Source organism: Hypanus sabinus, chromosome 7 (assembly GCF_030144855.1).
Source record: "Hypanus sabinus isolate sHypSab1 chromosome 7, sHypSab1.hap1, whole genome shotgun sequence".
NCBI lineage: Eukaryota > Metazoa > Chordata > Chondrichthyes > Myliobatiformes > Dasyatidae > Hypanus > Hypanus sabinus.
Window position 1 is genome coordinate 108,181,849 of NC_082712.1, and position 20,107 is coordinate 108,201,955.

Genomic DNA, 20,107 nt, shown 5'->3' on the forward strand with positions numbered 1-20,107 from the left:
GTGACAGTGTTCCACAGGGATGGGTGTTCCCCAGTGACAGTGTTCCACAGATATGAGTGATCCCCAGAGACTGTGTTCCAGAGGGATGGGTGTTCCCCATTGACAGTGTCCCAGTGGGATGCGTGTTTCCCAGTGACAGTGTTCCACAGAGATGGGTGATCCCAAGTACCAATGTTCCACAGAGATGGATGTTCCCCAGAGACAGTGTTCCACTGACATGGGTGTTCCCCAGTGACAGTGTTCCACAGAGATTGCTGTTCCCCAGAGACAGTGTTCTACAGAGATGGGTGTTCCCTTGCGACCGTGTTCCACAGGGTTGGGTCCCCAGTGAAAGTGTTCCACAGATATGGGTGTTCCCCAGTACCAATGTTACACAGAGATGGGTGTACCCCAGTGACAGTGTTCCACAGAGATGTGTGTTCCCCACTGACAGTGTTCCACAGAGATAGGTGTTCCCTATTGTCAGTGTTCCAAAGAGATGGGTGATCCCCAGTACCAAGGTTCCACAGGGATGGGGTTTCCCCATTGATAGTGTTCCACAGAGATGGGTGTTCCCCATTGACAGTGTTCCACAGGGATGGGTGCTCTCCAGAGACCGTGTTTCACAGAGATGGGTGATCCGCAGTGACAGTGTTCCACAGAGATTGCTGTTCCCCAGAGACAGTGTTCTACAGAGATGGGTGTTCTCTAGTGACAGTGTTCCACAGGATTGAGTCCCCAGTGAAAGTGTTCCACAGATATGTGTGTTCCCCAGTACCAATGTTACACAGAGATGGGTGTTCCCCAATGACAGTGTTCCACAGGGATGGGTGATCCCAAGTACCAATGTTCCATAGAGATGGGTGTTCCCCTGTGACAGTGTTCCACAGATATGAGTGATCCCCAGAGACAGTGTTCCAGAGGGATGTTTGATCCCCAGTGACAGTGTTCCACAGAGATGGGTGTTCCCCAATGACAGTGTTCCACAGATATGGGTGTTCCCCAGAGACAGTATTCCACAGGGATGAGTGATCCCAAGTACCAATGTTCCATAGAGATGGGTGTTCCCCAGTGACAGTGTTCCACAGATATGAGTGATCCCCAGAGACAGTGTTCCAGAGGGATGTTTGATCCCCATTGACAGTGTTCCAGAGGGATGGTTGATCCCCAATGACAGTGATCCCCAGAGATGGGTGTTCCCCAGTGACAGTGTTCCACAGATATGGTTGATCCCCAATGACAGTGATCCCCAGAGATGGGTGTTCCCCAGAGACAGTATTCCACAGGGATGGGTGATCCCAAGTACCAATGTTCCATAGAGATGGGTGATCCCCAGTGACAGTGTTCCACAGAGATGGGTGTTCCCCAGAGACCGTGTTGCACAGAGATTGGTGATCCCCAGTGATAGTGTTCCACAGCGATGGGTGATCCCCAGTGACAGTGTTCCACAGAGATAGGTGTTCCCTATTGTCAGTGTTCCAAAGAGATGGGTGATCCCCAGTACCAAGGTTCCACAGGGATGGGGTTTCCCCATTGATAGTGTTCCACAGAGATGGGTGTTCCCCATTGACAGTGTTCCACAGGGATGGGTGCTCTCCAGAGACCGTGTTTCACAGAGATGGGTGATCCGCAGTGACAGTGTTCCACAGAGATTGCTGTTCCCCAGAGACAGTGTTCTACAGAGATGGGTGTTCTCTAGTGACAGTGTTCCACAGGATTGAGTCCCCAGTGAAAGTGTTCCACAGATATGTGTGTTCCCCAGTACCAATGTTACACAGAGATGGGTGTTCCCCAATGACAGTATTCCACAGGGATGAGTGATCCCAAGTACCAATGTTCCATAGAGATGGGTGTTCCCCAGTGACAGTGTTCCACAGATATGAGTGATCCCCAGAGACAGTGTTCCAGAGGGATGTTTGATCCCCATTGACAGTGTTCCAGAGGGATGGTTGATCCCCAATGACAGTGATCCCCAGAGATGGGTGTTCCCCAGTGACAGTGTTCCACAGATATGGTTGATCCCCAATGACAGTGATCCCCAGAGATGGGTGTTCCCCAGAGACAGTATTCCACAGGGATGGGTGATCCCAAGTACCAATGTTCCATAGAGATGGGTGATCCCCAGTGACAGTGTTCCACAGAGATGGGTGTTCCCCAGAGACCGTGTTGCACAGAGATTGGTGATCCCCAGTGATAGTGTTCCACAGCGATGGGTGATCCCCAGTGACAGTGTTCCACAGGGATGGGTGTTCCCCAGTGACAGTTTTCCACAGATATGAGTGATCCCCACAGACTGTGTTCCAGAGGGATGGGTGTTCCCCATTGACAGTGTCCCAGTGGGATGCGTGTTTCCCAGTGACAGTGTTCCACAGAGATGGGTGATCCCAAGTACCAATGTTCCACAGAGATGGATGTTCCCCAGAGACAGTGTTCCACTGACATGGGTGTTCCCCAGTGACAGTGTTCCACAGAGATTGCTGTTCCCCAGAGACAGTGTTCTACAGAGATGGGTGTTCCCTTGCGACCGTGTTCCACAGGGTTGGGTCCCCAGTGAAAGTGTTCCACAGATATGGGTGTTCCCCAGTACCAATGTTACACAGAGATGGGTGTACCCCAGTGACAGTGTTCCACAGAGATGTGTGTTCCCCACTGACAGTGTTCCACAGAGATAGGTGTTCCCTATTGTCAGTGTTCCAAAGAGATGGGTGATCCCCAGTACCAAGGTTCCACAGGGATGGGGTTTCCCCATTGACAGTGTTCCACAAGGATGGGTGCTCTCCAGAGACCGTGTTTCACAGAGATGGGTGATCCGCAGTGACAGTGTTCCACAGAGATTGCTGTTCCCCAGAGACATTCTACAGAGATGGGTGTTCTCTAGTGACAGTGTTCCACAGGATTGAGTCCCCAGTGAAAGTGTTCCACAGATATGTGTGTTCCCCAGTACCAATGTTACACAGAGATGGGTGTTCCCCAATGACAGTGTTCCACAGGGATGGGTGATCCCAAGTACCAATGTTCCATAGAGATGGGTGTTCCCCTGTGACAGTGTTCCACAGATATGAGTGATCCCCAGAGACAGTGTTCCAGAGGGATGTTTGATCCCCAGTGACAGTGTTCCACAGAGATGGGTGTTCCCCAATGACAGTGTTCCACAGATATGGGTGTTCCCCAGAGACAGTATTCCACAGGGATGAGTGATCCCAAGTACCAATGTTCCATAGAGATGGGTGTTCCCCAGTGACAGTGTTCCACAGATATGAGTGATCCCCAGAGACAGTGTTCCAGAGGGATGTTTGATCCCCATTGACAGTGTTCCAGAGGGATGGTTGATCCCCAATGACAGTGATCCCCAGAGATGGGTGTTCCCCAGTGACAGTGTTCCACAGATATGGTTGATCCCCAATGACAGTGATCCCCAGAGATGGGTGTTCCCCAGAGACAGTATTCCACAGGGATGGGTGATCCCAAGTACCAATGTTCCATAGAGATGGGTGTACCCCAGTGTCATTGTTCCACAGAGATGGGTGATCCCCAGAGACAGTGTTCCACAGATATGTTTGATCTCCAGTGACAGTGGTTCCCAGAGATGGGTGTTCCCCAGTACCAGTGCTCCAGAGGGATGGATGTTCCGGAAGAGATGGGTGTTTCTGGGGGAGGTGCTCCCCATTGACAGGCACTACCAAGGTGAGGGGCGTTTCTGCGACTGATACTCACCAATAATTTCCCTGATGGTGACAGGCTGGGAAAGGGTTGCTGCCTCACTCATTCCTGCAATGTTCGCTGCTCTCACCCTGAAGTGCAGCTTCTCCCCCGTCGGCAGATTGTGACAGATGATGGAGCTGCGATCGGTTAAACCCTTCTGAACTGGTACCCAGTCGTTGGCTGGTGTGGGAGAGGTACAGAGGGATGGAATCAGACAGAAGGCGAAAGAAACTCAGGCCAACTATGAAAGAGGCAGTGGCAGTAATAGAACATAGAAGATAGAAAACTACAGCACATTACAGGCCCTACGGCCCATAATGTTGTGCCCACCATGTAACCTACTCTAGAAACTGCCTAGAATTTCCCTAGCACATAGCCCTCCAATTTTCTAAGCTACATGTATCTATCAAGGAGTCTCTTAAAAGACCCTATTCTATCAGCTTCCACCACGCTGCCAACAGCCCATTCCACACACTCACCACTCTCTGTGTAAAATTTTACCCCTGACATCTCCTCTGTACCTACTTCCAAGCACCTTAAAGCTATGCCCTCTTGTGCCATTTCAGCCCTGGGAAAAAGCCCCTGATTATCCACATGATCAATGTGTCTCTTCATCTTATACCCCTCTATCAGGTCACCTCTCATCCTTGGTTGTTCCATGGAGAAAAGGCTGAGTTAATTGAACCTGTTCCCATAAGGCATGCTCCTCAATCCAGGCAACATCCTTGTAAATCTCCTCTGCACCTTTTCTATGGTTTCCACATCCTTCCTTTAGTGAGGTGACTAGAACTGAGCACAGTACTCCAAGTGGGGTCTGACCAGGGTTTGATATAGCTGTAACATTACCTCACACCTCTTGAACTCAATCCCACGGTTGATGAGTGCTGACACACCATATGCCTTCTTAACATCATTGTCAACCTGCGCAGCAGCTTTGAATGTCCTATGGACATGGACCCCAAGATCTTTCTGATCCTCCACACTGCCAAGAGTCTTACTATTAATGTTATATACTGTCTTCAAATTTGACCTACCAAAATGAACCACTTCACACTTATCTGGGGTGAACTCCATCTGCCACTTCTTAGTCCAGTTCTGTATCCTATCAATGTCCCTCTGTAACCTCTGACAACCCTTCAGAATATCCACAACACCCCGAATTTTTGTGTCATTAGCAAACTTACTAACCCACCCTTCTACTTCCTCATGCAGGTAATTTACAGAAATCACAAAGAGGAGAGGTTCTAGAACAGATCCCTGAGGCAATCCACTGGCCACTGACCTCCATGCAGAATATGACCCATCTACAACCACTCTTCTTTCTGTGGGCAAGCCAGTTCTGGATCCACAAAGCAATGTCCCCTTGGATCCCATGCCTCCTTACTTTCTCAATAAACTTTGCAGGGGGTACCTTATCAAATGCCTTGCTGAAATCCATATACACTACATCTACTGCTCTTCCTTCATCAATGCGTTTAGTCACATCCTCAAAAAATTCAATCAGGCTAGTAAGGCATGTTCTGCCTTTCACAAAGCCATGCTGTCTATTCTTAATCATATTATACCTCTCCAAATGTTCATAAATCCTGCCTCTCAGGATCTTCTCCATCAACTTACCAATTACTGAAGTAAGACTCACTGGTCTATAATTTCCTTTGCTATCTCTACTCCCTTTCTTGAATAAGGGAACAACATCTGCAACCCTCCAATCCTCCGGAACCTCTCCTGTCCTCAATGATGATGCAAAGATCATTGCCAGAGGTTCAGCAATCTCCTCCCTCACTTCCCACAGTAGCCTGGGGTACATCTCATCCGGTCCTGGTGACTTATCCAACTTGATGCTTTCCAAAAGCTCCAGCACATCCTCTTTCTTAATGTTTATATACTCAAGCTTTTCAATCTACTGTAAGTCATCCCTAAAAATCACCAAGATCCTTTTCCTTAGTGAATACTGAAGCGAAGTATTCATTAAGTATCTCTGCTATCTCCTCCAGTTCCATACACACTTTTCCACTGTCACATTTCATTGGTCCTATTCTCTCACATCTTATCCTCTTGCTCCCCACATACTTGTACAATGCTTTGGGGTTTTTCCTTAATCCAACTCACCAAAGCCTTCTCATGGCCCTGTCTGGCTCTCCTAACTTCCATAAGACCATAAGACAAAGGTGCAGGTCGGCCATTCAGCCCATTGAGTCTGCTCTGCCATTTAATCATGAGCTGATCCAATCTCCCCTTTAGTCCCATTCCCCTGCCTTCCATAACTTTTGATGCCCTGACTACTCAGATACCTATCAATCTCTGCCTTAAATATACTCAATGACTTGGTCTCCACTGCCGCCCATGGCAACAAATTCCACAGATTCACCACCCTCTGGCTAAAAAAGAATTTTTGCATCTCTGTTCTGAATGGGCGCCCTGCAATCCTCAAGTCATGTCCTCTCATACTAGACTCCCCCACCAAGAGAAACAACTTTGCCACATCCACTCTGTCCATGCCTTTCAACATTCGAAATGTTTCTATGAGGTCCCCCCTCATTCTTCTAAACTCCAAGGAGTACAGTCCAAGAGCGGTCAAACGTTCCTCATATGTTAACCCTCTCATTCCCGGAATCATTCTAGTGTATCTTCTCTGCACCCTCTCCAATGTCAGCACATCCTTTCTTAAGTAAGGAGCCCAAAACTGCACACAGAATTCCAAGTGAAGTCTTACCAGTGCCTTATAGAGCCTCAACATCACATCCCTGCTGCTATACTCTATTCCTCTAGAAATGAATGCCAACATTGCATTCGCCTTCTTCACATCCAACTCAACCTGATGGCTAACCTTAAGGGTATCCTGAAAGAGGACTCCCAATTCTCATTGCGTCTCGGAACTTTGAATTCTCTCCCCATCTAAATAATAGTCTGCCCGTTTATTTCTTCTACCAAAGTGCATGACCGTACACTTTCCAACATTGTAATTCATTTGCCACTTCTTTGCCCATTCCCCCAATCTATCCAAGTCTCTCTGCAGACTCTGTTTCCTCAGCTCTACTGGCCCCTCCACCTATCTTTGTATCATCAGCAAACTTAGCCACAAAACCATATATTCCATAATCTAAATCGTTGATATACAATGTAAAAAGAAGTGGCCCCAACATGGACCCTTATGGAACACCACTGGTAACCAGCAGCCAACCAGAATGGGATCCCTTTATTCCCTCTCTATGTTTCCTGCCAATCAGCCAACGCTCTATCCATGTATGTAACTTTCCCATAATTCCACGGGCTCTTATCTTGTTTAGCAGCTTCATGTGTGGCACCTTGTCAAAGGCCTTCTGAAAATCCAAATACACAACATCCACTGCATCTCACTTGTCTAGCCTACTTGTAATTTCCTCAAAAAATTGCACTAGGTTTGTCAGGCAGGATTTTCCTTTAAGGAAACCATGCTGAGTTCTGCCTATCTTGTCATATTCCTCCAGGTACTCCATAACCTCATCCTTGATAATCGACTCCAACAACTTCCCAACCACCGATGTCAAGTTAACAGGTCTATAATTTCCTTTTTGCTTCCTTGCCCCCCTTCTTAAATAGCAGAGTGATATTTGAAATCTTCCAGTCGTCTGGAACCAGGCCAGAATCAATTGACTTTTGAAAGATCATTGCTAATGCCTCTGCAATCTTCACTGCTACTTCCTTCAGAACATGAGGGTGCATTCTTAAGCTCCTTCCTGCTAGCTTCAATCTTCAAGATCACCATCATTACCTAGTTTTTTGAACCTTTCGTAAGCTCTTCTTTCCTTCTTGACTAGATTTTCAACAGCCTTTGTACACCATGGTCCCTGTACCCTACCATCCTTTCCCTGTCACATTGGAATGTACCTATGTAGTACACCATGCAAATAACCCCTGAACATTTGCCACATTTCTACCATACATTTCCCAATTAGTGCCTCCACGTTCCTGCCCAATAGCTTCATATTTCCCCTTACTCCAATTAAACACTTTCCTAACTCGTCTAAACACAAAAATACAACCACAGATACTGTGGATCAAAGAATACGTACACAATGCTGGAAGAACTCAGCAGGTCAGGCAGCATCAGTGAGAAAAGAGTAGCCAATGTTTTGGGCTGAGACCCTTCATCAGGAATGGGGGGGAAAGAGAGGACCGAAGCCCAGTAATAAAGATAGGGGAGGGGGTAGGGCCTAGAGGCACCAGGTGGAAAACCAATCAGAGGAAAGATAAAGGGGGGAGGGGATAAGCATGAAAGAACTGTAGAGATAAAGAAGCAGAAAGTTGAAAGGGGAGAGAGGCAGAGAGGGACCTGGGATAGGGGAAGGAAATTACCGGAAATTGGAGAATTCAATGTTCATACCACCAGGCTGGAGGCTACCCAGACGGTAGATGAGGTGTTGCTCCTCCAACCTGAGTTTGGCCTCATTATGGCAGTAGAGGAGGCCATGTATGGACATATCTAGATGGGAATGAGAGGCAGAGTTGAAGTGGGTGGCATCAGCGAGACCCGACGCAGATTGGGGGACTGCTTCATCAAGCACCTACTGTCCGTCACAATAGACAGGCACTCCCAGTTGCCACCCACTTCAACCTCCCTCACTCCAGGGAAAACATGGCCAGACTGCCCAATATCTCCCCACAACTAAAGCCCTCCAATCAGTCAACATCCTGGTGACTCTCCCTCTGCATTCTCTCCTGCTCAACCGCATCCTGCCCATAGAGTGGCAAAGAGAACTCCACTCCGTGTGGCCAAGTGTGGCTTAACATGCACCAGAAAGAGAGAAGCAGAGAGAGCTGCACACATCAGGGAAGATCTGTTAGAACCAAGTAAAGAAACGAGCTATGCTGGCTGGGAACTATAACAGACTCCTAGAATATGCAGCCACTTCTGTTCTCTGTGTTTACACAGAACCATTGCATAAGTGAGTTTATAATTGTGATCTTCAACTGCCTGAGGACAGTACCCCCTGTGCACACTACATGACACTGATGAGCAATAAGACAATCCTGCAATAATGTTAGCAGTATGTTCAGAGTAAAGACTGTCGTACACAGTATCACTCACCTTATGCAGAGATATGTGTACACAGTCTGTGGTTAGGAAAGCATACGGTGTATTGGCCTTCACCAATCGTGGGATTGAGTTTAGGAGCTGAGAGGTAATGTTGCAGCTATGTAGGACCCTGGTCAGACCCCACTTGGAGTACTGTGCTCATTTCTGGTTGCCTCACTACAGGAAGGATGTGGAAACCATAGAAAGAGTGCAGAGGAGACTTACAAGGATGTTGCCTGGATTGGGGAGCATGCCTTATGAGAATAAGTTGAGTGAACTCGGCCTTTTCTCCTTGGAGTGAAGGAGAATGAGAGGTGACCTGATAGAGGTGTATAAGATGATGAGAGACATTGATTATGTGGGTAGTCAGAGGCTTTTTCCCAGGGCTGAAATGGCTAGCATGAGAGGTCATAGTTTTAAGGTGCTTGGAAGTAGGTACAGGGTTAAGTTTTTTTACGCAGAGGGCAGGGATTGCGTGGAATGGGCTGCTGGCGACGGTGGTGGAGGTGGATATGATAGGGTCTTTTAAAAGACTCCTGGACATGTACATGAAGCTTAGAAAAATAGAGGGCTATGGATAATCCTAGGTAATTTCTACAGCTTTGTGGGCCGAAGGGTCTGTATTGTGCTGTAGGTTTTCTATGTTTCTATTCTGTGTGATGCCAGCCCATCTGAAAGTGACTGGTCTTCATTATAATGCTGCATAATATTTTCCTGCCTTACTATTGGACTAGTAATTAGGTACCAAGTTAAACACTCAAGCACTATTAATGCCCAGTTATGTCCACACAATTCTTTGGCTAGTGTTGGCAGTTTATGTATGTGTCCACTGACTTGGACTGGACCATCCCATTAGATACTCATCCTGGGTGAGCTTCCAAACATTTCACAGTATCACAGTGAGCAGGAGTATCCATACAGTCCAAGAGTGATTCTACAATACCGCAGGTATATAAGTGTACTAACTGGGAATATGATACAGGTTGCAATTTACAAGTACATGCACAACTCTTCAAATGACAACTTGTAATGATCTAGAAGTTAACAGCATGAGTCTGTGCTCTCTGATGTCAGATGTGACGGTGTTCACTCTGAAATCTCAGCTTTGTATATGATGAACATCATTTGGTTTGCACATCAGACTCTGTCCGATCGTGAGCAGTATGTATGGGAGGGTAAACTGAAATTCAAAAGGCAATCTAACAATGAGCAGATTGAAAATCAGTGTACTATTAATTAGTGTGAAATGCACTGTGTGTGTACACTAGTACATCAATCCTGCTCAAAGAATGTAACCTCCTGGACACTGCCCCCAGATACTGTATACATGCACATATTTGTGTGTGCTTGCCTGTGTATGTAATACTGCGTGTATCTAAACATGTATATGTATGTGCCTGTGCCTATGTACCTCTGTGTGTACTCGTCTGTGTATCTCCTAACGTGTGTGGCTCTATGTGTGCATAATGGATGTGTGCCTGTGCACCTGTATGTGTGTCTGTGTGTATGTCTCTGACCCGCAGCACAGGAGCCCCTCAGGGCTGTGTCCTAAGCCCCTCCTTTACTCTCTGTATACCCATGACTGTCACCACCCACAGCTCCAATCTGTTAATTAAATTTGCTGACAACAATACACTGATTGGCCTAATCTCAAATAATAATGAGGCAGCCTACAGAGAAGTCATCACCCTGACACAGTGGTGTCAAGAAAACAACCTCTCCCTCAATGTCGCAAAAACAAAGGAGCTGGTTGTGGAGGAATGGAGACAGGCTAACTCCTATAGACATCAATGGATGTCTAGAGGTAGAGAGGGTGAACAGCTTTAAGTTCCTTGGCATACACATCACCGAGGATCTCATGTGGTCTGTATACAGGCTGTGTGGTGAAAAAGGCACAACAGCACCTCTTTCACTTTAGATGGTTGAAAAAGTTTGGTATGGGCCCCCAAATCCTAAGAATTTCCTACTGGAGCACAATTGAGAACATCCTGACTGGCTGCATCACTGCCTGGTATTGGTATGGGAACTTTACTTCCCTCAATCGCTGGACTCTGCAGAGAGTGGTGTGGACAACCCATTGCATCGGTAGATGTGAACTTCCCACTATTCAGAACATTTACAAAGACAGGTGTGTAAAAAGGGCCTGAAGGATCATCAGGGACACAAGCCACCCCAGCCACAAACTGTTCGAACTGCTACCATCCGGGAAACGATACTGCAGCGGAAAAGCCAGGACCAAAAGGCTCCAGGACAGCTTCTTCTACCAGGCTATCAGACTGATTAATTCATGCCGGCACAACTGTATTTCTATATTGACTGTCCTGTTGTACATACTATTTATTACAAATGACTATAAATTGCACATTGCACTTAGATGGAGACGTAACGTAAAGATTTTTACTCCTGATGTATATGAAGAATATAAGTAATAAAGTCAATTCAAATTCAAAGCATTTGTATGTGCGCACACATTATATGTTAGTGTGTATATCTGTTAGTGTGTGTGTGCGCGCATGCATACAGCTGGCAGGCTGAGTGTGCCAGTACTCACCTCCATCCTGGCAGTACTCCACCAAGTAACCATCCAGCCCTGCTGCCCCTACCTTCTCTGGGGTTCTCCACTTCAGGGCAACAGATGTGTCAGTCACATCTTCCACCGTCAGGTTTGTGGGTTCACTGGTGGGAACTACATCAAGAGCAGACAGTATGAGACACCATCCTCTCTCCCTCTCACCCCCTCATCTCATCATCCAGAGAATTCCCACCACCTGCCCGGCAACCGGGTTACAGAGACATGTTCCGAAGTTCCCACGGATGCTGCCCGACCTGCTGAGTTCCTCCAGCTTGTTGTATGTGTTGCTTAGAGAGACATCAGTTAGCCCACTGCTACCCCACCCCACTTGGAAGGGCAGACAGGTTTAAAGTCAACAGGTAGAGCAGTGATCTCACAGTCAGTGACCCAGCTTTTGTGTGCAGCTTGCACCTTGTCTTTGTGATGGTGTCGCTTCCCCGAGGACTCCAGTTACCTCCCCGTCTCAGAGGCATTGCTGATGTGTGGAGAGTGGTAGAATCTGAAGGGAGTTAATGGCTTGTGGACAGGGTAAGTTGAAAATGGTGTCCAATTATTAAGGATAACTTGCCCCGAGAAGGTGACATCCCTCACTAAGGACCCTCACCACTCAAGGCTTGTCCTCTTCTCACTACTACCATCAGGAAGGAGGTACGGGAGCCTGAAAATCAATGTACTATTGAAGATCCCCATTCAATATTTTGGAAATAATTTCTTCCTCACCACCATCAAATTTCTGAGTGTCCATAAACCCATGAATGGTACCTCACTATTCCACTTTCACACTATATATGTATTAATTGGAACATTTTTTATTTTTTTTATGTCTTGCACTTGACTGCTGCCCCAAAACAAATTTGACAATGTATCACTGATTCAGGTTCTGGGCGTGGTGTAGATTATTAACAGGGACTCAGCAGGTTAAAGGCCTGCCATTACATAGAGCTCACTCATGGATCTTGCCTCCCAATCCTCTCTCTGGAAGCACAGCCTCACCCCGCACCCCTTTCCCAGCCTCCGCTCTCACCAATGGGCATGAAGGGTTGAGAGGCCGCACTGTGGCGAGACATGCCAATGGCATTCACAGCGTAGACTCTCATCTCATATAGGACGCCTTCGATCATCTGCTTGGCCTCGTATGTTGTCTCCTTCCAAAGGTCAAAGTTCAGCCTCATCCAGCGATAGCTCTTCTTCTTCTTCCGCTCCAGGACGTACCCTGTCAGGCAGAATTAGGAGAGGGTGTGTGTATGTCTGTGAGAGAGACGGATGGAGGGGTTTGGAAAATGGAGGCATAAAGAGAGAGAGGGAGGTCCAATGGGAAAGTAAGAAAGAGGCAGAAGGATAGGGAAGGAGAGGTGTCACTTCCAATTAATTTGACTCATTCTTCAATCACACTTCACTTACCTTACAGTCTGACCCCTGTCACCATTTTCCATCTTGCCTTGCTGCAGCTTTCACAAGGGAATGCCAGAGGCAGAGCGATAGGGGAAAGTTAGACATCAGGGAGATGGAAGTGGAGAGAGGGAGTGGATGGAAGAGAGGTGGAAGGGGTAGGAAAGGGGGAGACAGGATGGAGAATCTGGAGGAGAGGAGGATTAGCGGGAAGAGGTGAGGGAGGGAGGGGAAGGAAAGAGAGAGAAATAGAAGGGAGGGAGAGAGAGGTTAGGGAGACAGGGCAAGGCGAGTCATACAAAGAGAGGATTGTAGGGAGATGGGTGAGGTGAGGGGCTGTACGGACAGGTGAAAGGAGAGAGGTGTAGGAAGGGACAAACAGGAGATAGGGAGTGAGGGAGAGTAATCTGGACAAGCATTTTCTCCCTGCTCCAAATCACTGGTGCAGTCAGTCTCTTACCCAGCACTGGCTGACCCCCATCAAACACTGGTGGCTCCCACTGGATCATGCAGCAGTCTTCTCCAACGCTCAGCACCCTAGGGGCCTCTGGTGGGTCGGGAACATCTGCAGAGGCATGGAGAATATCAGTGGGGTTGGCCTGTGGATTGCAGTGGGGGAGTTAGCAGGGCAAAGAGTGGCACTGGGGAGGGAGAGCTGGGCGGGTATCGGTCGAAGTCCAGCAAAAAGGAGGGTGGTGGGAGCAGCTTATTTCTGAGGACAGCAGTGCAGAGGTGTAGGGGTGAAGGTTACTCACCTCCCACCAACACCAAGGGCCCTGGTCAGCTTTCACTTTGAGCAATGCTCCGGTCGGGTGGAGGGGGTGTTTGGGGGTGGTGCCCCCAGTACAAGGGCTCAAGGTTCCCAGGGCCACCCAGAAGCTTCTTCTCCACTCGAGTCACTTGGGTCAAAGAGGTGTTACTGTTACTGATACTCACCCACCACCTTGACGGTGATGTCAGCCCGATCGTGCCCTACGGGGTTTTGCACCAGCACAGTGTAGACACCCTGATCGGACTGTTCTGCTCCCTCTAGGATGAAGACACAGTGGTCAGGGTGATGCTCCACATGCATCCGCCCTTCCAACTCGGTGATCACCTGCACACAGGGACAGCATCAGGGTAACAGACTCACCACAGTGGTACTGCCCCCCAACCACTCACCTCAGGGGGCCCTGGACATGAACCCTTCATCCCAAGCATGGATTCCTGACTCGTCATCCCGGGAGATAGGGACCCCCAACCCATTACTCCAGTGTGTGTTTACACAACCTCGTCCATGTCACAGAGCACTTGGCCAAACATCTGTGCTAAACCAATTATCTCCCTAAGCTCATCCCATTTGTCTATTTTTGGCCCAGATTCCTCTAATCCATTCCTATTCCCAAGTATCCATGCAAATGTCTTTTAGATGTTTAATTGTACTCCCTCTACCAGCTCTACCCTCTGGCAGCTCATTCCATAGGCCCACCACTCTCCAGTGAAAAGGTTTCCTCTAATATCCTTTAACATTGCTTCCCCTCTCAATTAAAACCTACACCTTCAAGTTTTAGTTGGCCTGTCCTGGGTTAAAGACTCTGATAATCTTCCTCATCTACACCACTTATGACTTTATAGTCCCAGTTGATCCAGTCTCAGTAATGAGAATCCTGCAGGAAGGTTTGCTAGAGCTGTTGGGAGTGGTTTAAATTAATATGGCAAGGGCGTGGGAACCAGTCTGATAGAGCTGAGATGAGCCAGCAGGTTTACAAGTAGATGATGGGTGTAACATGAATTTAAGGAAGGTCAAGCCAATGATTGGGTACAAATGCAGGCAGAGCAAAGAGTTAACTAGTACCACAGAGGCAAAATTCAAAAAGGCGGAGAATGCAGGACTGAAAGTCCTGTATTTAAATGTGCGTAGCATTCAAAAAAAGGTGGATGAACTCGTGGTGCAATTAGAGACTGGTCAGTATGATGTTGCGGTCATCACTGAGTCATGGCTGACAGAAGGTCATAGTTGGGAGTTTAATATCAGTGGATATACTTTGTATCAAAAGGACAAGCAGGAAGACATAGGAGATGGTGTGGCTCTGTTGGTAAGAGATGGAATTACATCTTTAGAAACAGGAGACATAAGGTTAGAGAATGCTGAATCTTTGTGGGTAGAGTTAAGAAACTGCAAGGGTGAAAAAAAATATCATATATCTGCCTCCAAATAGTAGCCATGATATGGGGTTGAGATTGCAAAGGGAGCTGGAAAAGGGTAAATAAGGGTAATGGCATAATTGTAATGGGAGAATTGAATATGCAAGGGGATTGGGACAATCAGGTTGGTGTCAGATTGCAAGAAAAGGAATTTGTTGAATGTCTACAAGGTGGCTTTTTGAAACAGTTTATGCTTGAGCATGCTCAGGGAAAAGCTATCTTAGATTGGGTGTTGTGTAATAACCCAGATCTTAATAGGGAGCTTAACGTAAAGGAACCCTGAGGAGGTAATGATCATAATGAATTCATCTGCAATTTGAGAGGGAGAAGCATAAATCACTTCCGTCGCAATGGAATAAAGGGAATTACAGAGGCATGAGAGAGGAGCTTGCCCAGGTGGATTGGAGTGGGATACTGGTGGGAATGACAACAGAGCAGAGGTGGCTGAAGTTTCTGGGAATAGTTCACAAGGTGCAGGATAGATATGTCTCACAGAGGAAAAGTTCTCAAATGGCAAGAGTAGACAACCATGGCTGACATAAAAGCCAAGGAAAGGACATACAAGGTAGCAAAAGTGAGTGGGAAATTGGATGATTGGGAAGCTTTTAAAACCCAATGGCAATGAAAAAAGCTATAAGAGGAGAAGAGGTGAAATTTAAGGGTAGACTAGCCAATAATATAAAGCAGGATACCAAAAGTTTTTCAGTTATATGAAGAGTAAAAGGGAGATGAGAGTTGATATTGGACCACTGGTGAGGTATTAATGGAAGGGGGCGAAGAAATGGCAGATGAACTTAATAACACACACAAAATGCTGGTGGAACACAGCAGGCCAGGCAGCATCTATAAGGATGTTGACATTGACGTTTCGGGCCTTCCATCACATAATCCTTTCCCTTCTCCAGCTCTGTATCACTTCTGCCAATCACCTTTCCAGCTCGCATTTCCCCCTCCCCCCACTACTTTCAAATCTCTTACTATCTTTCCTTTCAGTTAGTCCTGACAAAGGGTCTCGGCCCGAAATGTCGACAGTGCTTCTCCTTTTAGATGCTGCCTGGCCTGCTGTGTTCCACCAGTATTTTGTGTGTGTTGTTTGAATTTCCAGCATCTGCAGATTTCCTCGTATTTGCAGATGAACTTAATAAGTACTTTGCATCTGACTTCATGTGGAAGACACAAGCAGTGTGCCAGAGGTCCGTGAGTGTCATTGCTATTACAAAGGAGGAAATGCTAGGCAAGCTCAAAGATCTTAAGATGGATAAGCGACCTGGACTAGATGGACTACATCCCAGAGTCCTGAGAGAGGTTCCTGAAGAGATAATGGATGATCAGGTCATGATCCTTCAAGAATCACTTTATTTTGGCATGGTCCTGGAGGACTGGAAGATTACAAATGTCACTCCACTCTTTAAGAAGGGAGGAAGGCAAAAGAAAGAAAATTATAGATAGCCTAACTTCAGTGGTGGGAAAGTGTTGGAGTCTATTATTAAGGATGGGGTTTGGAAACTAATGATAAAATAAATGGTTTCTGCAAAGGGAAATTTTGCCCAACAAATCTGTTAGAGTTCTTCAAGGAAATAACAACCAGGGTGGACAAAGGAGAGGCAGTGGATGTCATTTACTTGGATTTTCAGAAGGCGTTTGATAAGGTGCCACATATGAGATTGTTTAACAAGATAAAATCCTATGGCTCTACAGGAAAGATACTGGCATGGATAGAGGAATGGCTGATGGCAGGAGGCAGTGAGTGGGAATGAAGGGGCCCTTTTCTGGTTGGCTAGTGGTGTTCCTCAGGGTCAGTATTGGGACAACTACTTTTCACATTGTTTGTCAGTGATTTGGATAGTGGAATTGATGGCTTCATGGCAATGTTTGCAGATGATACCAAGTTAGATGGAGGGGTAGGTAGTTCTGAGGAAATAATGTGATTGCAGCAGGACTTAGACAAAATGGAAGACTGGGCAAAAAAGTGGCAGATGGAATACAGTGTTGGGAAATGTATGATGATGCATTTTGGTAGAAGTAACAATAGTGTGGACTATTATCTAAATGTGGAGAAAATTCAAACATTAGAGGTGCAGAGAGACTTTGGAGTCCTTGTGCAAGACACCCAGAAGATTAATTTACAGGTTGAGTCTGTGGTAAAGAAGGCAAATGTAATGTTGACATTAATTTCAAGGGGAATTGTATATAAAAGCAAGGAGATAATGCTGAGCATTTATGAGGCATTGGTCAGACTGCACGGAGTATTGTCAACAGTTTTGGACCTCATACCTCAGAAAGGATTTGTTGTCATTGGAGAGTCCAGAGGAGGTTCACAAGGATGATTTTGAGAATGAAGGGGTTAACATATGAGGAGTGTTTGGCTGCTTTAGGCCTGTACTCAATGGAATTTAGAAAAATGTGGGGGGATCTCATTGAAACTACCGAATGTTGAAAAGACTAGATAGGGTGGATGTTGAGAGGATGTTTCCTCTGGTGGGGGTATCAGCTTCAAAGGGGTACAGCCTCAGAACTGAGGGGCGACCTTTTAGCACAGAGGTAAGGAGGATATTTTTTAGCCTGAAAGTAGTGTATCTGTGGAATGCCCTGCCACAGACTGTGGTGAAGACCAAATCCGTGGGTATATTTAAGGTGGAAGTTGATAGCTTACTGATCGGTCAGGGCATGGAAGGATATGGTGAGAAGGCAGGTATGTGGGGCTAAATGGGATCTGGGATCAGCCATGATGGAATGGTGGAGCAGACTCGATGGGCTGAATGGCCTAATTCTGCTCCTATATCTTATGGTCTTATGGTCTTTTCTACACCTCCTCTAGCTTTACACCACCTGAATTGTGTTTGGGTGTGTGCTTGTGTCTACACGAGAAGAGAGCAGACTGAATCGGGATGGATGGTGTACCTGAGACTCTGCACCCATTAGCTTCCAGCTGAGCTCTCCTCAGAATCCTGAGCTCAGCTCAGAAATGAGTTAAAACAGATTGTGGTCCTCTGCTTCCTTTGGATCCACTCTCCACAGAGTGCAGATCCCCATTCTGTGTGCAGTTCATTGAGTATATTAGCACCATCCCTCCTTGTACACCCTTCTCTCCCACCGAGTGAGCTGTGAGCTTCCTGTGGTCTACTGCACACCTGGGTGATCTTTCCTCGTGCACCCCTCTCTCACACCGGCTGAGCTGTGAGTGTAAATCTGGGGAGGGGGGGGGAATCCCTCTGTCCCGAGCATACCTTATCACCCTTGGTCCAGACCACGGTGGGAGTTGGCTCTCCACTGATGGGCACATCCAGACGCAGCTTGTTCCCAGCCACAACCACTATGGTGGCATCGGGAATGCTGCCCAAACAGTCCAGATGAATCTTGGGAGGATCTGTGGAGGGCAGGAACACCTGTGTTAGCACTGGAGCTGGGCAGGAATGAGCATGCTACAGTCAGAAAAGCTGCAGGAAGAATAAAGACTGTACCTTGTCGGGGGACGTAGTCGATTTTCACCTCTGCAGAAGACAAAGAGAGCGAGAAAGTGAATGCAAAGTGAAAGTACAGCAAGTCTGCATGTCTCCATGCAGACCCACACAATGTGTCTGGGTAAGCCACCACCAATCTATTAACATCCCGCCCACTCCCGCCTCAATGAAGGCTCCAAACCTGATCGATACATGTACAGAAACATAGGAAGAAGGAGGAGTAGGGAGGCCACTTGCCTCTTCTAGTCTGCCCAACCGTTCAATCTGATCATGTGCAATCGTCCACATTTGGTTCCATACCCCTTGATCGCCAAAGTCCTATACCACCTGGTTCAAGACAGGAACTTCTCTTCAACCATCCGTTTTTACAACCAACCTGCACAACTCTAATCACTATCTCAGTATAGCAACTCCATGACCACTTTGTACTACCACGGAGTTTGCTTGTTCCAATTGTATTCTCGCATCATGGATAACTGATATTTCCTTGTGAACACTGCTTACCTGACGCTCTGGGTCATGATGTTGCTGCAAGGAAGTTTTTCATTGCACCAGTGCATCCGTGTACTTGTGCAGATGACAATAGACTCGACTTTGACTGTAGCCCTGAGAAATATATCTAACTCTGTTGCTTAATTTAATGACTGGGCTTCAATTACTGACTATGGAAGAGAATACCATTAGTTCATCACCCCTGGTAGAAGAAACTCCTCTTCATCTCAATGGCCTGCCATTATCCAATGAGCTGATAATTGACTTCAAGAGAAGGAAACCAGAGGTCCATGAGCCAGTCATCATTGGGGGATTAATTCATTATTATTTCAGAGGCCCTGTCCTGAGCCCAACACAACTGCGATTACAAAGAAAGCACGGCAGCGTCCCTACCTCCTTAAGAGTTTATGAAGATCTGGCATGTCATCTAAAACTTTAACAAACTTCTATAGATGTGTGGTGGAGTGTATATTGACTGGTTGCACCCTTGAACGGAAAATCCTACAAAAAGAAATGGACACGGTCCCAGTCCACCACAGATAAAGCCCTCCTGACCATTGAGCACATCTACATGGAGCGCTGTCGTAGGAAAGCAGCATCCATCATCAGGGAGCCCACCAGCCAGGTTATGCTCCGTTCTCACTGCAGCTATTGGGAAGAAGGTGCAGGAGCCTCTGTACCCACACAACCAGGTTCAGGAACAGTTACTACCCCTCAGACATCAGGCTCTTGAACCAGAAGGGGTAACTTTACTCAACTTCACTGAACTGTTCTCACATCCTATGGATTCAATTTTAAGGATTCTTCATCTCATGTTTTTGATGTTTATTGCTTAGTTGTTATTATTATTATTTTTATTATTATGTCATTTTTTTTGTATTTGCAGAGTTTGTTGTCCACTCTGTTGATGCAGTCTTCCACTGACTCTATTATGGTTATTGGATTTATTGAGTATGCCTGCAAGAAAATGAATCTCAGGTCTGTATATGGTGACATACTAATGCCCTTACCTTGGACAACATCAGTGTCATGGAGAGGAGAGACTTGCAGCTTGGTCAACTGCCAGTCTTCCATAAACAAAAACCTTGCCCAGGCTTGCGCCCTGGAAACTTTCCTAGGCTCAAATCCATGGTCTGTCAAGAGTAATGGAGGCTTACATATGGTGACATGTACAGTATGTACTTTGATTATAAATTTACTTTGAATTTTATGAACTTCGAATTGTGACCCTGGTACTAGACCACCCCATCATCAGAAACATTGTTGTAAGTA

General features: G+C 46.7%; 1 protein-coding gene across 1 annotated transcript in view; it reads right to left on the reverse strand.

Annotated features, from left to right (window-relative positions):
* LOC132397530 (myosin-binding protein C, cardiac-type-like) overlaps positions 1–20,107 on the reverse strand; it is a 172,001-nt gene that overhangs the window by 70,615 nt on the left and 81,279 nt on the right. Inside the window, exons 16-22 of the mRNA XM_059976360.1 lie at positions 18,344–18,373; positions 18,110–18,249; positions 13,635–13,794; positions 13,159–13,263; positions 12,334–12,522; positions 11,289–11,423; positions 3,694–3,861 (exon numbers count right to left, since the gene is read on the reverse strand). Coding sequence (XP_059832343.1) covers positions 3,694–3,861; positions 11,289–11,423; positions 12,334–12,522; positions 13,159–13,263; positions 13,635–13,794; positions 18,110–18,249; positions 18,344–18,373 — 927 coding nt within the window. The remainder of the gene's footprint in view (positions 1–3,693; positions 3,862–11,288; positions 11,424–12,333; positions 12,523–13,158; positions 13,264–13,634; positions 13,795–18,109; positions 18,250–18,343; positions 18,374–20,107) is intronic.